The sequence below is a fragment of the Culex pipiens genome, chromosome 1 (genome assembly GCF_016801865.2).
Source record: "Culex pipiens pallens isolate TS chromosome 1, TS_CPP_V2, whole genome shotgun sequence".
NCBI lineage: Eukaryota > Metazoa > Arthropoda > Insecta > Diptera > Culicidae > Culex > Culex pipiens.
The window spans coordinates 93,519,386-93,539,471 of record NC_068937.1 but is presented as its reverse complement, the minus strand read 5'-3'; the positions used below and the strand labels follow the sequence as shown (position 1 = coordinate 93,539,471).

Genomic DNA, 20,086 nt, shown 5'->3' with positions numbered 1-20,086 from the left:
GGAGTCTACCGCCGTAACAACACGATTCTACCAAGTTTCCGATTATGTTTCATATCCAGTGATGTCCCTGGAACCCTTTGGCAACACTCTGAGCTTTGTGGATCACTTTTGGGATGTTCTGGGTCCTCCAAAGTGTCCTGGAATACAGATCTTGGAGTCTACCGCCGTAACAACACAATTCTACCAAGTTTCCGATTATGGTTCATATCCAGTGATGTTCCTGGGACCTTTTGGCAACACTCTGAGCTTTGTGGATCACTTTTGGGATGTTCTGGGTCCTCCAAAGTGTCCTGGAATACAGATCTTGGAGTCTACCGCCGTAACAACACGATTCTACCAAGTTTCCGATTATGGTTCATATTCAGTGATGTCCCTGGAACTCTTTGGCAACACTCTGAGCTATGTGGATCACTTTTGGGATGTTCTGGGTCCTCCAAAGTGTCCTGGAATAAAGATCTTGGAGTCTACCGCCGTAACAACACAATTCTACCAAGTTTCCGATTATGGTTCATATCCAGTGATGTTCCTGGGACCTTTTGGCAACACTCTGAGCTTTGTGGATCACTTTTGGGATGTTCTGGGTCCTCCAAAGTGTCCTGGAATACAGATCTTGGAGTCTACCGCCGTAACAACACGATTCTACCAAGTTTCCGATTATGTTTCATATCCAGTGATGTCCCTGGAACCCTTTGGCAACACTCTGAGCTTTGTGGATCACTTTTGGGATGTTCTGGGTCCTCCAAAGTGTCCTGGAATACAGATCTTGGAGTCTACCGCCGTAACAACACGATTCTACCAAGTTTCCGATTATGGTTCATATTCAGTGATGTCCCTGGAACCCTTTGGCAACACTCTGAGCTATGTGGATCACTTTTGGGATGTTCTGGGTCCTCCAAAGTGTCCTGAAATACAGATCTTGGAGTCTACCGCCGTAACAACACGATTCTACCAAGTTTCCGATTATGGTTCATATTCAGTGATGTCCCTGGAACCTTTTGGCAACACTCTGAGCTATGTGGATCACTTTTGGGATGTTCTGGGTCCTCCAAAGTGTCCTGGAATACAGATCTTGGAGTCTACCGCCGTAACAACACGATTCTACCAAGTTTCCGATTATGGTTCATATTCAGTGATGTTCCTGGGACCTTTTGGCAACACTCTGAGCTATGTGGATCACTTTTGGGATGTTCTGGGTCCTCCAAAGTGTCCTGGAATAAAGATCTTGGAGTCTACCGCCGTAACAACACAATTCTACCAAGTTTCCGATTATGGTTCATATTCAGTGATGTCCCTGGAACCCTTTGGCAACACTCTGAGCTATGTGGATCACTTTTGGGATGTTCTGGGTCCTCCAAAGTGTCCTGGAATAAAGATCTTGGAGTCTACCGCCGTAACAACACGATTCTACCAAGTTTCCGATTATGGTTCATATTCAGTGATGTCCCTGGAACCCTTTGGCAACACTCTGAGCTATGTGGATCACTTTTGGGATGTTCTGGGTCCTCCAAAGTGTCCTGAAATACAGATCTTGGAGTCTACCGCCGTAACAACACGATTCTACCAAGTTTCCGATTATGGTTCATATTCAGTGATGTCCCTGGAACCTTTTGGCAACACTCTGAGCTATGTGGATCACTTTTGGGATGTTCTGGGTCCTCCAAAGTGTCCTGGAAATCCTGGAATACAGATCTTGGAGTCTAGTAATGCTAAAGGGTGCCAGCTCCTGGTGGGTTTCGCTTTGTAAGCGAAAGGATGGCTTGAATCCCATCTGGCGAGGCAAAAGGGGTAGGTGGCGGTCGAGGGAGGATTTTGGCTGCAGCGTGAGTTGAATTTGTTCAAGTCATAAACCTCCCAAAACCCAACACATTCAATCTCTCGAACGATCTGTGGGCGGCTGAGTCTGAGCATTGAATAACTCTGTAACAATACACGGAGGGGTGCTTCAACTGCAATTTTCTACTATCTAACATACTCTCAGGCAAAATTCGAGCTGAATATTGGGCTATATGATCGGTATCGAACTCTATATGGGTCAAAATATACGAGGTTTCCCCTCAATATCACTTATCTCCACGTCCGCGGATTGGTTTCTCGTGTTCGTCAATACTGTATCACTCAAACAGAAGCATTCCAGAAGACGATCTATCGGCAGGCTGTAAACAGAAGCAAAACATAAAACCTAAGAACGGGCCATATTACAAAAGATACAAAAGTATCAGAGTAGTCAGTGTAAAAAAAATACTAAAGGGTCCCATGGACATCACTGAATATGAACCATAATCGGAAACATGGTAGAATTGTGTTGTTACGGCGGTAGACTCCAAGATCTGTATTCCAGGTTACTTTGGGGGACCCAGAACATCCCAAAAGTGATCCACATAGCTCAGAGTGTTGCCAAAGTGTCCCAGGGACATCACTGAATATGAACCATAATCGGAAACTTGGTAGAATCGTGTTGTTACGGTGGTAGACTCCAAGATCTGTATTCCAGGACACTTTGGAGGACCCAGAACATCCCAAAAGTGATCCACATAGCTCATAGTGTTGCCAAAGGGTCCCAGGGACATCACTGAATATGAACCATAATCGGAAACTTGGTAGAATTGTGTTGTTACGGCGGTAGACTCCAAGATCTTTATTCCAGGACACTTTGGAGGACCCAGAACATCCCAAAAGTGATCCACATAGCTCAGAGTGATGCCAAAAGGGTTCCAGGGACATCACTGAATATGAACCATAATCGGAAACTTGGTAGAATTGTGTTGTTACGGCGGTAGACTCCAAGATCTTTATTCCAGGACACTTTGGAGGACCCAGAACATCCCAAAAGTGATCCACATAGCTCAGAGTGTTGCCAAAAGGTCCCAGGAACATCACTGAATATGAACCATAATCGGAAACTTGGTAGAATCGTGTTGTTACGGTGGTAGACTCCAAGATCTGTATTCCAGGACACTTTGGAGGACCCAGAACATCCCAAAAGTGATCCACATAGCTCAGAGTGTTGCCAAAGGGTTCCAGGGACATCACTGAATATGAACCATAATCGGAAACTTGGTAGAATTGTGTTGTTACGGCGGTAGACTCCAAGATCTTTATTCCAGGACACTTTGGAGGACCCAGAACATCCCAAAAGTGATCCACATAGCTCAGAGTGTTGCCAAAAGGTCCCAGGAACATCACTGAATATGAACCATAATCGGAAACTTGGTAGAATCGTGTTGTTACGGTGGTAGACTCCAAGATCTGTATTCCAGGACACTTTGGAGGACCCAGAACATCCCAAAAGTGATCCACATAGCTCAGAGTGTTGCCAAAGGGTTCCAGGGACATCACTGAATATGAACCATAATCGGAAACTTGGTAGAATTGTGTTGTTACGGCGGTAGACTCCAAGATCTGTATTCCAGGACACTTTGGAGGACCCAGAACATCCCAAAAGTGATCCACATAGCTCAGAGTGTTGCCAAAGGGTCCCAGGGACATCACTGAATATGAACCATAATCGGAAACTTGGTAGAATCTTGTTGTTACGGTGGTAGACTCCAAGATCTTTATTCCAGGACACTTTGGAGGACCCAGAACATCCCAAAAGTGATCCACATAGCTCAGAGTGTTGCCAAAGGGTTCCAGGGACATCACTGAATATGAACCATAATCGGAAACTTGGTAGAATCGTGTTGTTACGGCGGTAGACTCCAAGATCTTTATTCCAGGACACTTTGGAGGACCCAGAACATCCCAAAAGTGATCCACATAGCTCAGAGTGTTGCCAAAGGGTTCCAGGGACATCACTGAATATGAACCATAATCGGAAACTTGGTAGAATTGTGTTGTTACGGCGGTAGACTCCAAGATCTGTATTCCAGGACACTTTGGAGGACCCAGAACATCCCAAAAGTGATCCACATAGCTCAGAGTGTTGCCAAAGGGTCCCAGGGACATCACTGAATATGAACCATAATCGGAAACTTGGTAGAATCTTGTTGTTACGGTGGTAGACTCCAAGATCTGTATTCCAGGACACTTTGGAGGACCCAGAACATCCCAAAAGTGATCCACATAGCTCAGAGTGTTGCCAAAGGGTCCCAGGGACATCACTGAATATGAACCATAATCGGAAACTTGGTAGAATCGTGTTGTTACGGCGGTAGACTCCAAGATCTTTATTCCAGGACACTTTGGAGGACCCAGAACATCCCAAAAGTGATCCACATAGCTCAGAGTGTTGCCAAAAGGTCCCAGGAACATCACTGAATATGAACCATAATCGGAAACTTGGTAGAATCGTGTTGTTACGGCGGTAGACTCCAAGATCTGTATTCCAGGACACTTTGGAGGACCCAGAACATCCCAAAAGTGATCCACATAGCTCAGAGTGTTGCCAAAGGGTTCCAGGGACATCACTGAATATGAACCATAATCGGAAACTTGGTAGAATTGTGTTGTTACGGCGGTAGACTCCAAGATCTGTATTCCAGGACACTTTGGAGGACCCAGAACATCCCAAAAGTGATCCACATAGCTCATAGTGTTGCCAAAGGGTCCCAGGGACATCACTGAATATGAACCATAATCGGAAACTTGGTAGAATCGTGTTGTTACGGCGGTAGACTCCAAGATCTGTATTTCAGGACACTTTGGAGGACCCAGACCATCCCAAAAGAGATCCAAAGGGATCGAAGTGGTGCCAAATGGTCGTGGGGATGTGACTGGTAATAACTAAACTTCATTTGCCTGGAAAAATCGTTGTAAGCCTGAATTATCTTAAACATTTTCTGAAGTTTCCAAATTTCAGGTTTTCAGGATGTCCTAGGTCGTCAAAAAGGCCATTAACAACCACTCAAACATTTTTTCCTAGGTAAAGAAACTCATAAATTACAATTTTGCTGAACAATGTTATATGTTTTGAGCACTGTGTGATTTTATACAACCGAATTTCGGTATGGGTCATATATGAACCATCAGGCCTGAAAGGGTTAAAGAGATCATCACGTTTAAGTTGTTTACAAAGTGAAAAAACAGGATTGTGCATGCAAAAATATTGAGTGAAGGGACGCGCTGGACGGGGGGGAATCATTCAATTATGTTCCATCAGTGCGAGCGGATGGTCGTGTTTGTTTACAAAGTGAAAAAAACAGGATTGGGCAGAGTCCGATTTGCGATGCCTTTCCGTCGGGTCGAAAGATTTTTCGCGTCCGTCGCAGTTTGTTTTTCGTTTTTTCCGCGTGCGTGTGTGTGTTAAGGTGCGGCTGGCTCTGGTTGTCCCGATGACAGCTAGCCAGTCCGATTTGCGATCCCTTTCCGTCGGGTCGCAAGATTTTTCGTGTCCGTCGCGGCGTGCAACAACAACAAAACCCTATCATACCATTTCATCTCGATAAACATCGTAACTCGTCGTTCGCAAAGTTAATCAGTACCTCACTAAACATCAATCATTTAAAACTCGTGAAATCATCTCAAGTTAAAAATTACACTGTTTAACCCTTCAGTTTTAATTACAAATGATTTTGGTTCTATCTTTCCACAGCCGGCTGTCTAAGACTAGACCATTTCATTTAAAATTTAACAACCGATAAACGGGAAATGTCTCATCCGCAGCATCCGATTGTTTGCCTTGAGAATAATATATAACACCTTTCAACAAACACTATGATTTTGGGTCGCATCATCATCTTCTATGATGAATCCTGACCAAACACCATATCCTACTAACAAGTTTGCAGGTTCCTGGCGCTCGTGGGGTGTAAAGCACAGAGTAAATCAGCTGCCCTAGTAGCAACCTGCGCTAACTAACATTCCCGTCCCTTAAAATCGAGGTCTACAAACTGACATGGCGGGCGCCGTTGGTGGCCAATGACTGTTACCTATTCGCAATTGATCTAGCTTTAGCAATCATGGTGTTTTATCTTTTCAGCGCATTCATACATGCTGTTGATAAGCATGCTCAGTTTGTGGAGCGGCCGTGGCTGACTGGTTACGGTGTTCGCTTTGTAAGCGAATGGTCCTGGGTTCGATTCCCATCTGCTCCCAACGAGAAAGTATAGGAAATATAAATCTTGAAACTCTGAACATGAACGAAAAATCAAAGTCGCTCGAGTCGGGGTTCGATCCCCCGTCCTTTGGATTGGTAAGCAAAAATGCTAACCACTTGGCCATCGCGACTTGGTGAGCTAAGGCTGGAATTAGTAGTACTGTTACTACCAACTATATACGCGCTGGGTCCTTGTCCATTTGACAAGGGTTCGGAAGTTCTAAATAACGTTTGAACCCGATTGGTGCAAACGTTCTTAAGGGCGGGGCTTGTCGATAAAGCTGAAGTACCTCGCGCTCGGCTAGCCAGCGTAGAAATGGGTTACCGAAGCTCGGCAGAGCTAACACCTTCCAAATGCCTATGCGAGTTATTTGCATGTATAGAATGAAGATCTAAAAATACATGGAAACAACTCAATTTGTAAGAAGCGGCCGCGTGGTCCCGTTTGGTTGGTTGCACACACACACACACATCTGTAACTTTTGGATGAGTTTTCTGATCAATTTGGCGTCTTCGGAAAATTTGAAGTTAATGTTGAGGACTATTCAGAAAAAAAATAGCTGCACGGATTTTATTGCCGATTTTTTAATAAACATTTTTCATAAAACTCAAATTCCCAAAATCCGTATTTTTTTATTTTCAATATTTTTCATATGTTTCAGGGGACAAAAACCCGCAACTTTTGAGCTATAGAGCAGTATGGTCAAAAATTTTGCCGCCGAGTTGTGATTTTTTTTTGAAATAGCGATTTAAAAAAAACGATCAAAATTTCATACCTACAATTTCTGACCTCATTTTTTATGTAAAATTCAATTTTCAACCGAAAGTACTGTACAGACTTTTTGATAAAACGCCTCGTTTTCAATATATAGCCCCCCAAAATTGATTTCGGCGAATTATTTGTGGTTTTTCGATTTTTAAAAGTAGTGATCATAAGTGACCATTTCTGAAAATATTTTTTTTATAGTTAAGAAAATTTACTATAAATTGAATCTTTCCGACCATTACAAAAACAATATTTTCAACATTTCAAAAGGGCCAAACATTCAATATTGCGCCCTTTTAAAATGTTAGTCTTGACTCGAAAAATGTAATGTCTAATTTTCAAGGGAAAAGTGTAATGGACCATCCTAAAGAAATTCGAAAATTGTCCAACTACATATTTTTGCATGTAATTTTGCCCGCTGAATTGGAATTTGCCCTCAGGATTCGATTTTTAGGTATATTTTGGATTTAGATAAAAAATGTATGGAAATTTAAATTTGAATATAAAAATGAAAAGTCGGGGTGAAGGGTTCCTTAACATGGCGTTTTTTGAGACACCCTAGTGGAGAATCTTCACCAAAAATTTCAGCAAACTTGGTTCATCCAGTCCAGGCATCAGCTGGGTCTAGCGGAGAGAATCATCTGTCTCATTTTACACGATATCTCGCAAGATCTCCTTTCTGCTCTCACAACTGCAAGCTTATGGAGGTGGCTCGCACTGACAGCGGCTCGACATCCTCTCCGCTTGCCTTAGGGCATCAGTAAATAAACTTCGTGTTTTCAGAAAAGCGCTATGTATTTTTTATAGGTAATTTGTGGCTTGGAAAATTTTCAAAATGAAAGCTTGTCAATTTTACAAAAATAAAAAAATTGTGTTGAACAAAAATATCAGAATATTGTTTTTTAAAAATCTCAAATCTGCTCAATCAATAAAAAACGATCAGAAAATTCCATTTAGTCTAATTGCAAAAAAGCTCCAAAAAATTATTTAAATCCAGATTTTATGATAATTTCCACATGAGATATACTCATAAAATCTCAATTGATATCTCAAATTTTTGTACGACGAACAAGTTACACCCACCCAAAAAGATTGCTGTGTATTTTTGGGGAAATAATGTTTGAACATGTATACACCAAATCAAACTGATGTACTTTGATGTAAACTATTGAAAACTCGAAACTTAAGCAGATTTTGTATTATCCTAAGAACATGAAAAATTGCTTGATGTAATTTATTTAAATTATGTATAAATAAATGCTTCTTTAATGTTAGGACTCGTTACCCTGTCCTCCTCCAGAAGTGTTGTTACACCGGACCCACTCCGGTTGGTCACGCCCGGAGGGCGGGGAAACCTTCCGAAAAGGCTAGATAATGATTAAATTTAAATTTAATTTCCACCATCGGGAATCATCATCATCATCGTAGCCGTTCTTGGCAGCAGCAGAAAGCACCTTCGCCGCCTTCATAACCATAATGAGAAATTTCCCATCCCAACCGGCAAAAGTTTAGTTAAAATGGTTCTAAAATTTTCCTTGTTTTTTTTTCTTCTTCTTATTATTATTGCAGATCCCACGACCGGGAAAGTGGAGACTACGCCGGATCGATATCGGATTTGCACAGCGTTACCTCCCGGCTCAGCCAGGTGTCGGTAAGTTTTGGACTCAAACTCTCTCTTGTTTAAAGATTCGGGGAGCTAATTGAAACCATTATGCTCCTTAAAGGGGAAGGGTGGTGCGGTTTTTGGTTTGTTTTTGTAATTTGCCTGTTCAACAATCCCGCTACTTGTTGCGGGATGACAGTACTTGGCTGGGAAGGGTTCACTTTCCAGACGAGTTTAAGTAATTGAATTTATTACAACGTGTTATTACGGTGCGAGGAAGTTTCAGGGCGATAATGAGAGTTAATTATAAAGTTATGGCTTGAATCAGTTTTCCTTGATTAAAGAAAATCGTAGTTTGAATCTTTTTCAACTTTAAGCGCTTCATCTAATGGTCACTTTCCTCAAACACCCAAAGAATTTTTTATTCTCAATGCCAATATCCTCCAATAACCATTAAATCAAATACAAGTTTCACCCCAACCCAAACGACTTAACTTAACTTGCTCGACCCTTGAAGCCAAAATACCTCCCCGAAGCAAATCTAAATGCAAATTTCTTCATATTTGGCTTGACACCATTACGCGCCTGAATGGTAGGCAAGCACCGTAAGCAGCAGCAGCAGCAGCTGTTAATCTCCGACACCTTCCGGTCTATTTGAGAGCAAAATGGGCGACCTCCACCAAACGGTCGAGGGCAGGTCGCGGGTTCGCGTGTTGCGTGGCCTTAAAGCAGACTGAGCCAGACTGTTGTTGTTGTTGATGGCGTCGTAAAAATCTTATTAGGGTAGGGTAGTCATCAATGAGACACTTTTGGTTTTTAACTTTCAACGATTTTTGTATTTTTTTCATCAGCATGTTTTAATGAGCTTTTTGTTGCATTTTCTTTCTTTTAATGTGTTCTAACATTGACCAAAATATGAGATCGATCCGACCTCTACAGCCAGAGTTATTCAACTGTCTCATTGTAGACGCACTTGGCAGGAACAATGAGACATGTGGGGAACAATGAGACACTCTACGAAAATCAATACTTTTCTAGTAAAACATCATGTTTTTGTATTGTTCCATTGCAGGTGACTTACCTTGAACATTTTAAAGCAATTTTGCCAACTTGAAACTTTCATTAACAAAAGTTATACTAAAAAGTATTTAAATTTAGTAAAATCTATTTATTTATACCATATAACTTTATATGTTTGGCTAAATGAAGTCAAAACTCAATAAATATACCAAAAATCACTCCCAATTCATGTTTTGAAGGATTTCCCTAGATTTTGAAAAGTTTAATGAAGAAAAATCAAAGTGTCTCATTGTTACCCATAGGCTGAAAAGAGTGGGGAACAATGAGACAGCCCTGGATTCTGGGTATATATTTAATGTTGGTCAATTCTAATGAAAGGCCATTGTGGCCCAACTCATGCCCTATGAAATGACGAAAGAAGTTTGGAGAAATTTTAGTTTTTGTATTATTGGCAGCCTATAAGCGAAAATGTAATTTTCAGTCATAATTTACTTTTACACCCCAAAATAAAACATTTATGAATAACTTTGCAAGGGAGCATCCATAACCAAAGCCACTGTTATGGCAGACGTGTATCCAGTAGATACACCTTTCCCCAAAATATGAGCCTGATTGGTTGAAACTACGACTTGTGAGAGCCATTTTATCATTGTTCCCCGTGTCTCATTGATGACTACTCTACCCTACGTGATTTTTTTTTACCTTTTTGAAAGAAGAGTGAAAATGGTGAACCATTAGCAAGAGTATTTCTTTTCTCTTCAGAAGTTTGGCTTAATTTAGAATTGAGTTTTAAGTTTTGCAAACAGAATATCCAATGGCTACGATATTGATCAACATCCTAAAACTATTCAGCGCTTCCACCTTAAACCTGCAGAATCCAAATCAAAAGTGATTTGGAGTGGTTTATGGATGGGCCCTTACTGGATGTTCATGACGACCTCGACTTTTGGCAACATTTTCTTCCGATTTTTGCAACCCAATTTTTATGGTAGTTTAAGACTCTTAATTTTTTTGAAGGTTAACTTTTTTAATTCATACTCAAATATTAATGGTTATTATTGAATTGAAGTTACTTAGGGCCATTCAATAATGAAGTAACGTCTTGAAAAATATAATTATTTACGGTGATTTTTCATTCATCCACATTTTCATGTCAATTTCCCAATGTGTTTGAATTTACTTCAAGGGTTTCAAAGATTTCGTGAACCTGATGTTTTATAAACCTTATTTTTTACCTCAAATATTTGATTAAAATGGTAACTTTTGTCCGTACACAATCTTCAATTTTTTCGATGACTGGTGCGTACTTTTGCCCCGTTCTACTCTATCACACGCCGGCGTTGCACATCACGAAATTTTTCACTTTTTTTCGAAACATGTTTTTTATTTTTTTATAAAATTATTTTTATTAGGTCCTTTTCGGTACTGGGACCTGGTCAGGACCGAGTCGGCTTTTGTAATTAAATTTTTCTTAAAGCTAAGAGTAAGTACAGAGGATCTTTTGTGTAAATGTATCGAAACATGTTTCGTATGGTATCAAAACCTGTCCCAAACTTAAATAACAAAAAAAAAGTTTTGAAAAAGTTGGTCGTCGTTGATCATGGGCGTTCACGGTCACCCGCGACTGACACGAACGATGAAACAAAGAGAAACGCAAAAAGTATCGTTTTCAAAACATTTTTTTCGTAAAACCGCTAAAACTTGTGATGGTTACAAGCAAACCCCTTATATTTATCATTTATCATTTTTTTTGTAATTGTCTGTTCTACAACTTTGTAGAACATTATTACACTCTAAAAAATAACCTTGCAAAGTTAGAAAAAATACGAAATTTTAAAATGAAAATTTTTGTTCTAAATGAAAAATGACCCTTCTGGGTAAATGTAGATTCGAAAAGTAAATTAAATTTCCCTTAAAATGAGATGTTCCAAAAAAACGGAAAATGGCATAGTTTTAAAAAAAAATTAAGTGTTTTTTCGATGAAAATACGTTTTTTTCGGAATTCTGAGTACGCCATCAAATCGGGCGTCTAATTTTACATAAAAGTCCCTTTGACACCAAATTTCTATCACATCACCGTTTCAGGCTGCAAATTATTCAAAAACACCTCTTTTTTCGCATGTTCAAAAATGGAAGGGGTCGTACCGTCTCTCCTTCACGATATATCCAAAAACGGACCTCGCGATTTTATTAGGGAAATGTTCTCGTGATAACACTCAGAGCGATATTATTCGTAACAGCAAAGATGCCATTTCGTAATCTTTTAAACATAAGACAAAATGGAAGACCATAAAGGGAGCTTTCTTTTATTACGTAACGCAAAATTTGGGATTTTTGACCCCCCTCTCCCCCCTTCGTAACAAATCGTAACAGATAAGAGCAGTTCTCTAGGATTTCGGTCATTCGATTTTTTTTGTATTTTTTAATCCGACTGAAACTTTTTTGGTCCCTTCGGTATGCCCAAAGAAGCCATTTTGCATCATTAGTTTGTCCATATAATTTTCCATACAAATTTGGCAGCTGTCCATACAAAAATAATGTATGAAAATTCAAAAATCTGTATCTTTTGAAGGAATTTTTTGATCGATTTGGTGTCTTCGGCAAAGTTGTAGGTATGGATACGGACTACACTGGAAAAAAAATGATACACGGTAAAAAAAAATTTGGTGATTTTTTATTTAACTTTTTATCACTAAAACTTGATTTGCAAAAAAACACTATTTTTAATTTTTTTATTTTTTGATATGTTTTAGAGGACATAAAATGCCAACTTTTCAGAAATTTCCAGGTTGTGCAAAAAATCATTGACCGAGTTATGAATTTTTTAATCAATACTGATTTAAAAAAAAAATCGAAATATTGGTCGCAAAAATTTTTCAACTTCATTTTTCGATGTAAAATCAAATTTGCAATCAAAAAGTACTCTAGTGAAATTTTGATAAAGTGCACCGTTTTCAAGTTAAATCCATATTTAGGTGACTTTTTTGAAAATAGTCGCAGTTTTTCATTTTTTAAAATTAGTGCACATGTTTGCACACTTTTGGAAAAAATATTTTTGAAAAGCTGAGAAAATTCTCTATATTTTGCTTATTCGGACTTTGTAGATTTGCAATGCAAAGGTTTAAAAACAGGAAAATTGATGTTTTCTAAGTCTCACCCAAACAACCCACCATTTTCTAATGTCAATATCTCAGCAACTAATGGTCCGATTTTCAATGTTAAAATATGAAACATTTGTGAAATTTTCCGATCTTTTCGAAAACAATATTTTCAAAAAATTTAAACCAAGACTAACATTTTAAAAAGGCGTAATATTGAATGTTTGGCCCTTTTGAAATGTTAGTCTTGATTTGAAAATTTTGAAAATATTGTTTTCGAAAAGATCGGAAAATTTCACAAATGTTTCATAATTTAACATTGAAAATCGGACCATTAGTTGCTGAGATATCGACATTAAAAAATGGTGGGTTGTTTGGGTGAGACTTAGAAAACATCAATTTTCCTGTTTTTAAACCTTTGCATGGCAATATCTCAGCAACTAAAGGTCGTATCTACAAAGTCCGAATAAGCAAAATATAGAGAATTTTCTCAGCTTTTCAAAAATATTTTTTCCAAAAGTGTGCAAACATGTGCACTAATTTTAAACAATGAAAAACTGCGACTATTTTCAAAAAAGTCACCTAAATATGGATTTAACTTGGATTTAACTTAAAAACGGTGCACTTTATCAAAATTTCACTAGAGTACTTTTTGATTGCAAATTTGATTTTACATCGAAAAATGAAGTTGAAAAAAATTTGCGACCAATATTTCGATTTTTTCCTCACTGAGGTAAGGCTATAATCCTGCTCTGAAAATGAACTTTTTATTAAAAGCGCCTAGACCCACCTTCATGTATACATATCGACTCAGAATCGAAAACTGAACAAATGTCTGTGTGTATGTGTATGTGTGTGTGTGTATGTGTGTGTATGTATGTATGTATGTGACCAAAATTCTCACTGAGTTTTCTCAGCACTGGCTGAACCGATTTTGATCGAACCAGTTGCATTCGACTTGGTTTAGGGTCCCATACATCGCTATTGAATTGTTTGAAGTTTCGATAAGTATTTCAAAAGTTATGTATAAAAATGTGTTTTCACAAATACCCGGATCTCAATTATGTGCATGTAAACGATGTCCGGATCCATCATCCGATCCATCGTTGGTTAGGTAATTGAAAGGCCTTTCCAATGAGTCCCAAACATTGAAGATCTGGTAACCCAGTCTCGAGTTATGACCACTTAAGTGATATTCATTTACTTTTTTGAAGCCGGATCTCACTTAAATGTATGTAAACTATGTCCGGATCCAACATCTGACCCAGGGCCGTAGCCAGGATTTTTGTTCGGGGGGGGCTTGGGTGCAAAAATTCAAGGAGTATAAAAATCAGCAAATCATTTATACCATCACTTGGTTTGTGGTATAATTATTGAGATGAATTGTAAAATTGTAATGTAATGTATGCAAAAAAGTTTTCAAAGATTTTCATATTAAGTTTTCAATGTCTTTATTGAAGAAACTCCTTCGTCATTTTTTTTTCTTTATTTTAACAGCTAGTTTGTATTAAAGGAGTAGAGAAAGTGTTTTTTTTTTTACATTTTCTTGAATTGTTTAGTTGTTATCCAATTTCGTGATAAACGTCGCTAAATTTAAAAAAAAATTTAAAGAAATATTGATTTATCTAACCATAAGTATTATGTTTTCTGTATTTTATACTGAGAGAAAAACCCACGAACAAACTGGTAAATTTGACCTATTAAATTTTAAACCGTCTGGATTTTCATTTTCAGCTGTGTGATAATTGTGATGGTTTATCTGACATTTTTCATTTTTTCTAGCACAACATAAAACTCATAACTGAAATATTTGTTTTTCTTAAAATTGTATAAACAAACATAAACAATGTTTTATTTTAATTGTAATTTTAATGAAATACAAAAAAATTAAATCGTTGAAATTTCAGCTTCTGAAGTGTCTCCATGGTAATTGGACGACCCTATAGGCCTATAATGGATATCTGTTAATAAATAGATTTGAAGAAAAAAAAAATCAGTGCCTGTGTTTAATTTTAATGTGTTCAAAAATTTAGATAAATTGTATTAAATTAAATTTTAACGCCAAAATATTCACTGGAAGAGTTGTTAATAATTCATATGTAACCATTTTTAAAATGCATATGTAACCGTTAGAATTTTCCTCGATTGCATCAAACATTAAAACGATTCATGTTTAACTTTAATATTCCGACTAAAAGCCATTTTCAAATTCATTCCTCATTGTACTCTGAAAAATTGGTCCAGAATTTGAGCAAAAATAAAATTTGAAAACATGACAAAAAAATTTAATCAGATCTTAATTCTAAAGATAATTTTTTAATAAAATTTCAATCTATCGTTGCAGTGCTGCTTATCTTCGAAATTAAAAAAATATATTAAATTAAAAATAAAATTTTCTGATCGAATAAACGGTTAAATTTAAACCAAAGAGTATCAAAAAGACATTATTAAAGATATCCAGAGTCAAAATATTTAAAAGTCTATGAATTCATAGAAATCATTCATTTTTTATCGATAATATGCATATTTCGTTAAAACACAAAAATTAACATTATCCAATTTATTGAAAATAGTGTACAAACTGTTTAACAAGTATTTCAATGAAAATAATATAACAGCAACATCAAGCAAAACTTGTATTGTTCTTATCGTGTAAAGACTCAGAACCATTGGAGATTGATCTATTAGTTCCTGAGACACATCTTCTTGAAATAAAATAAAATGTACGATAAAAATTGTAAATTGTAACACGATTAACAAATTTAAATCTTCAATTCACGTATTTATTTATTTTGAAATAACTGTCAAAACTATATTAATTTTTAAAATAAGTTTTGATAACCAATATGATTTTTCAAGATAAAGGGGAAAAATAATGTAAATTGGCTGTGGTGCTTCTAAAACAAAAACACACAAATGAAATCCTTTTTTTTTGTGTTTCTGGGATCTAATCATGTTGAATAATTTAGGATTGTAACCATTTATTAAAATCGATGTTTGTTCAAGCAATATCTTGACTCTGGGAATAAAATCCTGCACATTTTATGGTTTAGAAATTTTATATTTACGAAACCTTGCTAAATTAAAAATAAAGAAAACTTTATGTAAGAATTCATAAATCGATTAGTTTTATCCTGTAAATCTAATCTTAGTCTGCACTAGAATTCAAACATACCATTATTCGAAGCATCAAAAAATTAAGATTATTAAAACATAATTTATTGAAATGATTGAAAATTATTTTTTGAATATCTTTATTTAAAAATGATAAAAAATGTTTTTTTTTATAATTTAAGGATTTTTTTAGTTGTAATTATTTTATAATTTTTTAAGTTTTTGATTTCTTTTTTCATTTTTGGAATTTCAGATTTTTTTGAAATTATCATGTGTAATTATTATCTTAAATTTTTGTTTTAAAAGTAAAGAATACTTTATGTAAGAATTCTTAAATCAATTAGATTTTTCCTGTAAATCAAATCTTAGTCTGAATTTTGCTACAAGAACTATATTTTACATTCAAACGAAATTTTTAAAAAATGTCCTGTAGTACGGAGACTCTTAAAACTCCATAAAAAAAATTCAAGAAACGGTCAAGAAAAGTTTTACGAAAAGACTTCTCTTAAGCGGTACGCAGCTGAAAAGGAACAGAAACAAAAAGCGTCGTTTGATATTTCTTCGGGTGCAATATGTGTTGATGAGATTTTGATTTGTTTATTTGAATGCGACTGAAAATATAGTTTGAAAATAATGTATTCGCTTAAATAATATTGAAGAATTGCCTCATGAAGCTGACTGTCAAAACGCTGAATCTTAAAATGCTGAAATAAGGGAAAAGCCATTACAATAATCACTTAATTTTCTGGTAAAAATAAATAAATTTAGGAATACTAGAATTTAAACATAAAAATATTTAAAGCATCCAAAAATTAAGATTGAAAAAACATAATTTATTGGATTTTGAATAACTTAATTTTAAAATGATATTTTTTTTTAGTTTAGGATTTCTTAAGTATTAATTATTTTATTATTTTTTCAGTTTTAGATTTTTTAATTTTTGGAATTTCAGATTTTTTGATATTATTCTGTTGAATTGTTATCTTAAATTTTATATGTTTTTATTATTTTTGTCTTATACCAAAAAATTTGAAATCAAAAATTATGAAAATTTAGTAATTTGAAAGTGTAAAATTTTTAAATCTTTAATTAGCCGTTGCGAATATTATTCTGAAGTTTATGTCACTAAACTCTGACCAAAGTCGAGAGGGTTAAAAATCAAAACTATAAGCTATGGTTTTATTATTTTAAAAGTGTTTCAAAACACACTTTAAATCAGTACAGTTGTTTTGCATCATTAGTTTTCAAAATATCTAGCTGATGGCGAAATGCTTTTTTCGTGAAAAAAAACTTTCCACGGTTCCGCGACATGTTACAAAAATTATAAATATTTTTAAACGAGCCCAAACATGTCGTATATGATTATCAAAGCAGGAAAAACATTTCATATTTGTTTTCCGAACCGACCTGGTCGCTGGTCCTAAAAAGACTTAATCGAAATAAGTCATTTCCATTAAAATTGTGAAGCTATTTATTTTAAAAATATTGTATTTGCTCTCTGTTTTTTGGTCCATTTTAAAAATGTGGCAACATAAACTTTGGAAAATATTTACAATTGATATTCAGAAATAAAAAATAAAAAAAAATAATAAAGAAATTTTTAAATTTTCGAAATGCAAATTCTAATCCGAAAAATCAAAAAAATAGAAATTAAATAGTTCAAAATGAATTATTGATCAGAAATTATACAATTTGAAAATGATGTTTAATTAATTTAATTTCAGAGTTTTTGAATCCAAGCTTTTATTTCTTCCTTTAAAAATCGCAAGCTCATGCACAAAGTTAAAAATTAGTTGATAATAAGGATTCACTTAGTTGATATTCCGATTTTTGATATATTTAATAAAAATTGGAGATTGGCCACGGTGGAAACTAAAAAATGTGACCAAAAAAAAGCATTTTGGACGAGTGGTTTCGGAAAAAAGGTTTACGAAAAAGTAATAAAAAAATACACACAGATATTTCTCAAACATTTTTCTCTAAGGTCTCAGATATGTAACTAACCATATTCTTAAAACCAAAACGATAAAATTAGAATTGTATTTCTGATAATAGTCGAAATTCACTCAAATGTTTTTCATAATCAATGCTTTCGTTTTTGAAAACAATATCTAAATATTTTTGAGAAATTATGATAAATTTTGAAAAATGTAGAAAAAGAAAACATTTGTTAACAGTTTAAAGGTTTTAATGCCAATAAAGGAGGGCTATTAATTTTACAGTCCAAATTCGACTAGCCGAAGCCTCGATTATCCAAAGTTTCGATTATCCGAAGTTCGAAGGACTTCGGATAATCGAATCAGGAACAAATGAAGTCGGCATGTTTTATTTGCTTGTTTTTAACATCAAATTCGGCATCTGCAACCACATATTAGTTAAATATGAACAAATCTGGTGTTTTTTTAAAGGTCCAATACACCAAATTTTCAGTTTTTGCTTTTTGGGTGTTTTTTAATACCCCTGACGGTTTCAAAAGCACCCAAAAAGCAAACACTGGAAATTTGGTTTATTGGACCTTTAAAAAAACACCAGAAATATTTCTTGACCTCCATTTCGGCCGTCACATTGAATCCAAAAATTCTAAATTATTTTATGGTTCTTCAGGGGTCATACTTAAGCTTTACAATCAAAAATAAGACAACAAGATCTAAGGATTTTTGCTGTCCCTATTCAGACTGTAGTCCCGATTCGCCCCAGATGACGGTAATTATTTCTATGTAGCCCCTTAGAGCAGTCCGCTCGGAAATTGCTATTTTCGAAGGTACTTTTTAGCAAAAAACCCAAAAAAATAAGGTGTCTTCGGGAAAGTTTTTCCAAATTTAAAGAAGATATTAGTTCTAAAAATTGGTAAGAACTGGATAGTTTTCGCGCCTTCCATTGGTCAAAAACTGAAACAGTTGCTTTTCTCCATACAATTTGACGATTTTGCCCAAACTTGGTGGTCAGTGGTCAGAAAAAGCTCAAATTTTGGACCTTAGGCTAGTGATGCGTAAATCTTTGATTTCAGGGGATAGTCCGAAGTAAGCCCAGATTTGGACCATCCTAACCAATGTAATGCTAAAAGTACTAGATAAATGAGATGTTACTGAATGGAACAATGTTAAAATCTGCAGCTCAATTTTTAAATATTGGATCCATAATCTACAAAAACTGAGCCCGGCAATGGACAGGCAAATTACTTAGTTTGATCAATCAATTCTTGATTCTCTATCTTACAAATTATTTCTGGGAAGAGAACACACAATCATTGATTTGAGATTTTTTAAGGTAGTACAATTTAAAAAAAAATTGGAAAAATTTCGGGGGGGGCTGCAGCCCGGTAGCCCCCCCCCTGGCTACGGGCCTGATCTGACCGTTGGTTAGGTAATTGAAAGGACTTTCCAATGAGTCCAAAACATTGAAGAACTGACAAACCTGTATCGAGTTGTTACCACATAAGTTATATATTGTGTTCTTTTTTCTGGATCTAAAAAAAAGCTTAAACCACTCATATTACCCATTTTTGGTAAAAAGTGAGGAAGGCATCAACCACAAAGGTGGATTAAGTTAGTTTTTTTTCGAAAAACTTATATTATTTAGAAGATACATGATAAATTTTCATTATATCATTATGTTTTGCGAGGGGAATTTTTTTAAACAATTTTTAATGGTTTTGATGTAATTTCATGTATATAATACCCACCTGTATATGTTACTGATGTTGCATCAATTTGTTTTTTATTTCATACTAAAAATCCGTATGGTTCACTTGCCCTACCAAAACAAGGGTTTTCAAAACTTCTAATAAAAATTACCAAATGATAAACCATACTTTAAAATGGGTGCAAGTCATTGGCAGGGACACTACTTACCCAAGAAAAAAATAATTTAGATATAAATAACACAATAACAAACTCTTAGCCTTATTTTGTGCTTTCCAAATGTTATAAGAAAACAAAGGTTTTGAAAAAAACTTCATTCAATCTTATATCCCGTGGCGTCACCTCGTTTTGGCGATTATGTGATAGTGGCAGCGATGGAATAATCATCATCAAAAGAAAATCATTGGACGTTCATCAAGAGAAAAAATCCGAAGGGAGCATGGCTCTCCTCTCTCGCGCACGAAAGATCAATAAAAGGATTCTACAAAAATCATCATCTACCACTACCAATCAATAAATTTCATTGCTAGCAACCTCAACCTCATACTGGAAATATCAAAATTTTAAAAAATTACGGCCCAACGAGCGATTGTTCCTCTTGCCCCATATGGTCGTCTTGCCCCACCTGAGCATTTTTAGAACTTCTTAATAGGTAGTTAAACTCAGGGCTGCGGAGTCGGGTCATATTTCAAGCGACTCCGACTCCGACTCCGACTCCGGCTTTCTGAGATTAGACGACTCCAACTCCGACTCCGGCTCCGGCTTTCAGTCCCAACCGACTCCGACTCCGACTCCAACTCCGGCCTACCA

General features: G+C 35.9%; 1 protein-coding gene across 3 annotated transcripts in view; it reads left to right on the top strand.

Annotated features, from left to right (window-relative positions):
- LOC120422308 (sterile alpha motif domain-containing protein 5) overlaps nt 1-20,086 on the top strand; it is a 426,502-nt gene that overhangs the window by 379,692 nt on the left and 26,724 nt on the right. For all 3 annotated transcript variants that reach the window (XR_008212123.1, XM_052708208.1, XM_052708205.1), the window contains one exon: nt 8,370-8,451. Coding sequence is in view for 2 of the 3 variants with exons in the window: in XM_052708208.1 (XP_052564168.1) it covers nt 8,370-8,451 (82 nt within the window). In the remaining variant the exon portion in view is untranslated. The remainder of the gene's footprint in view (nt 1-8,369; nt 8,452-20,086) is intronic.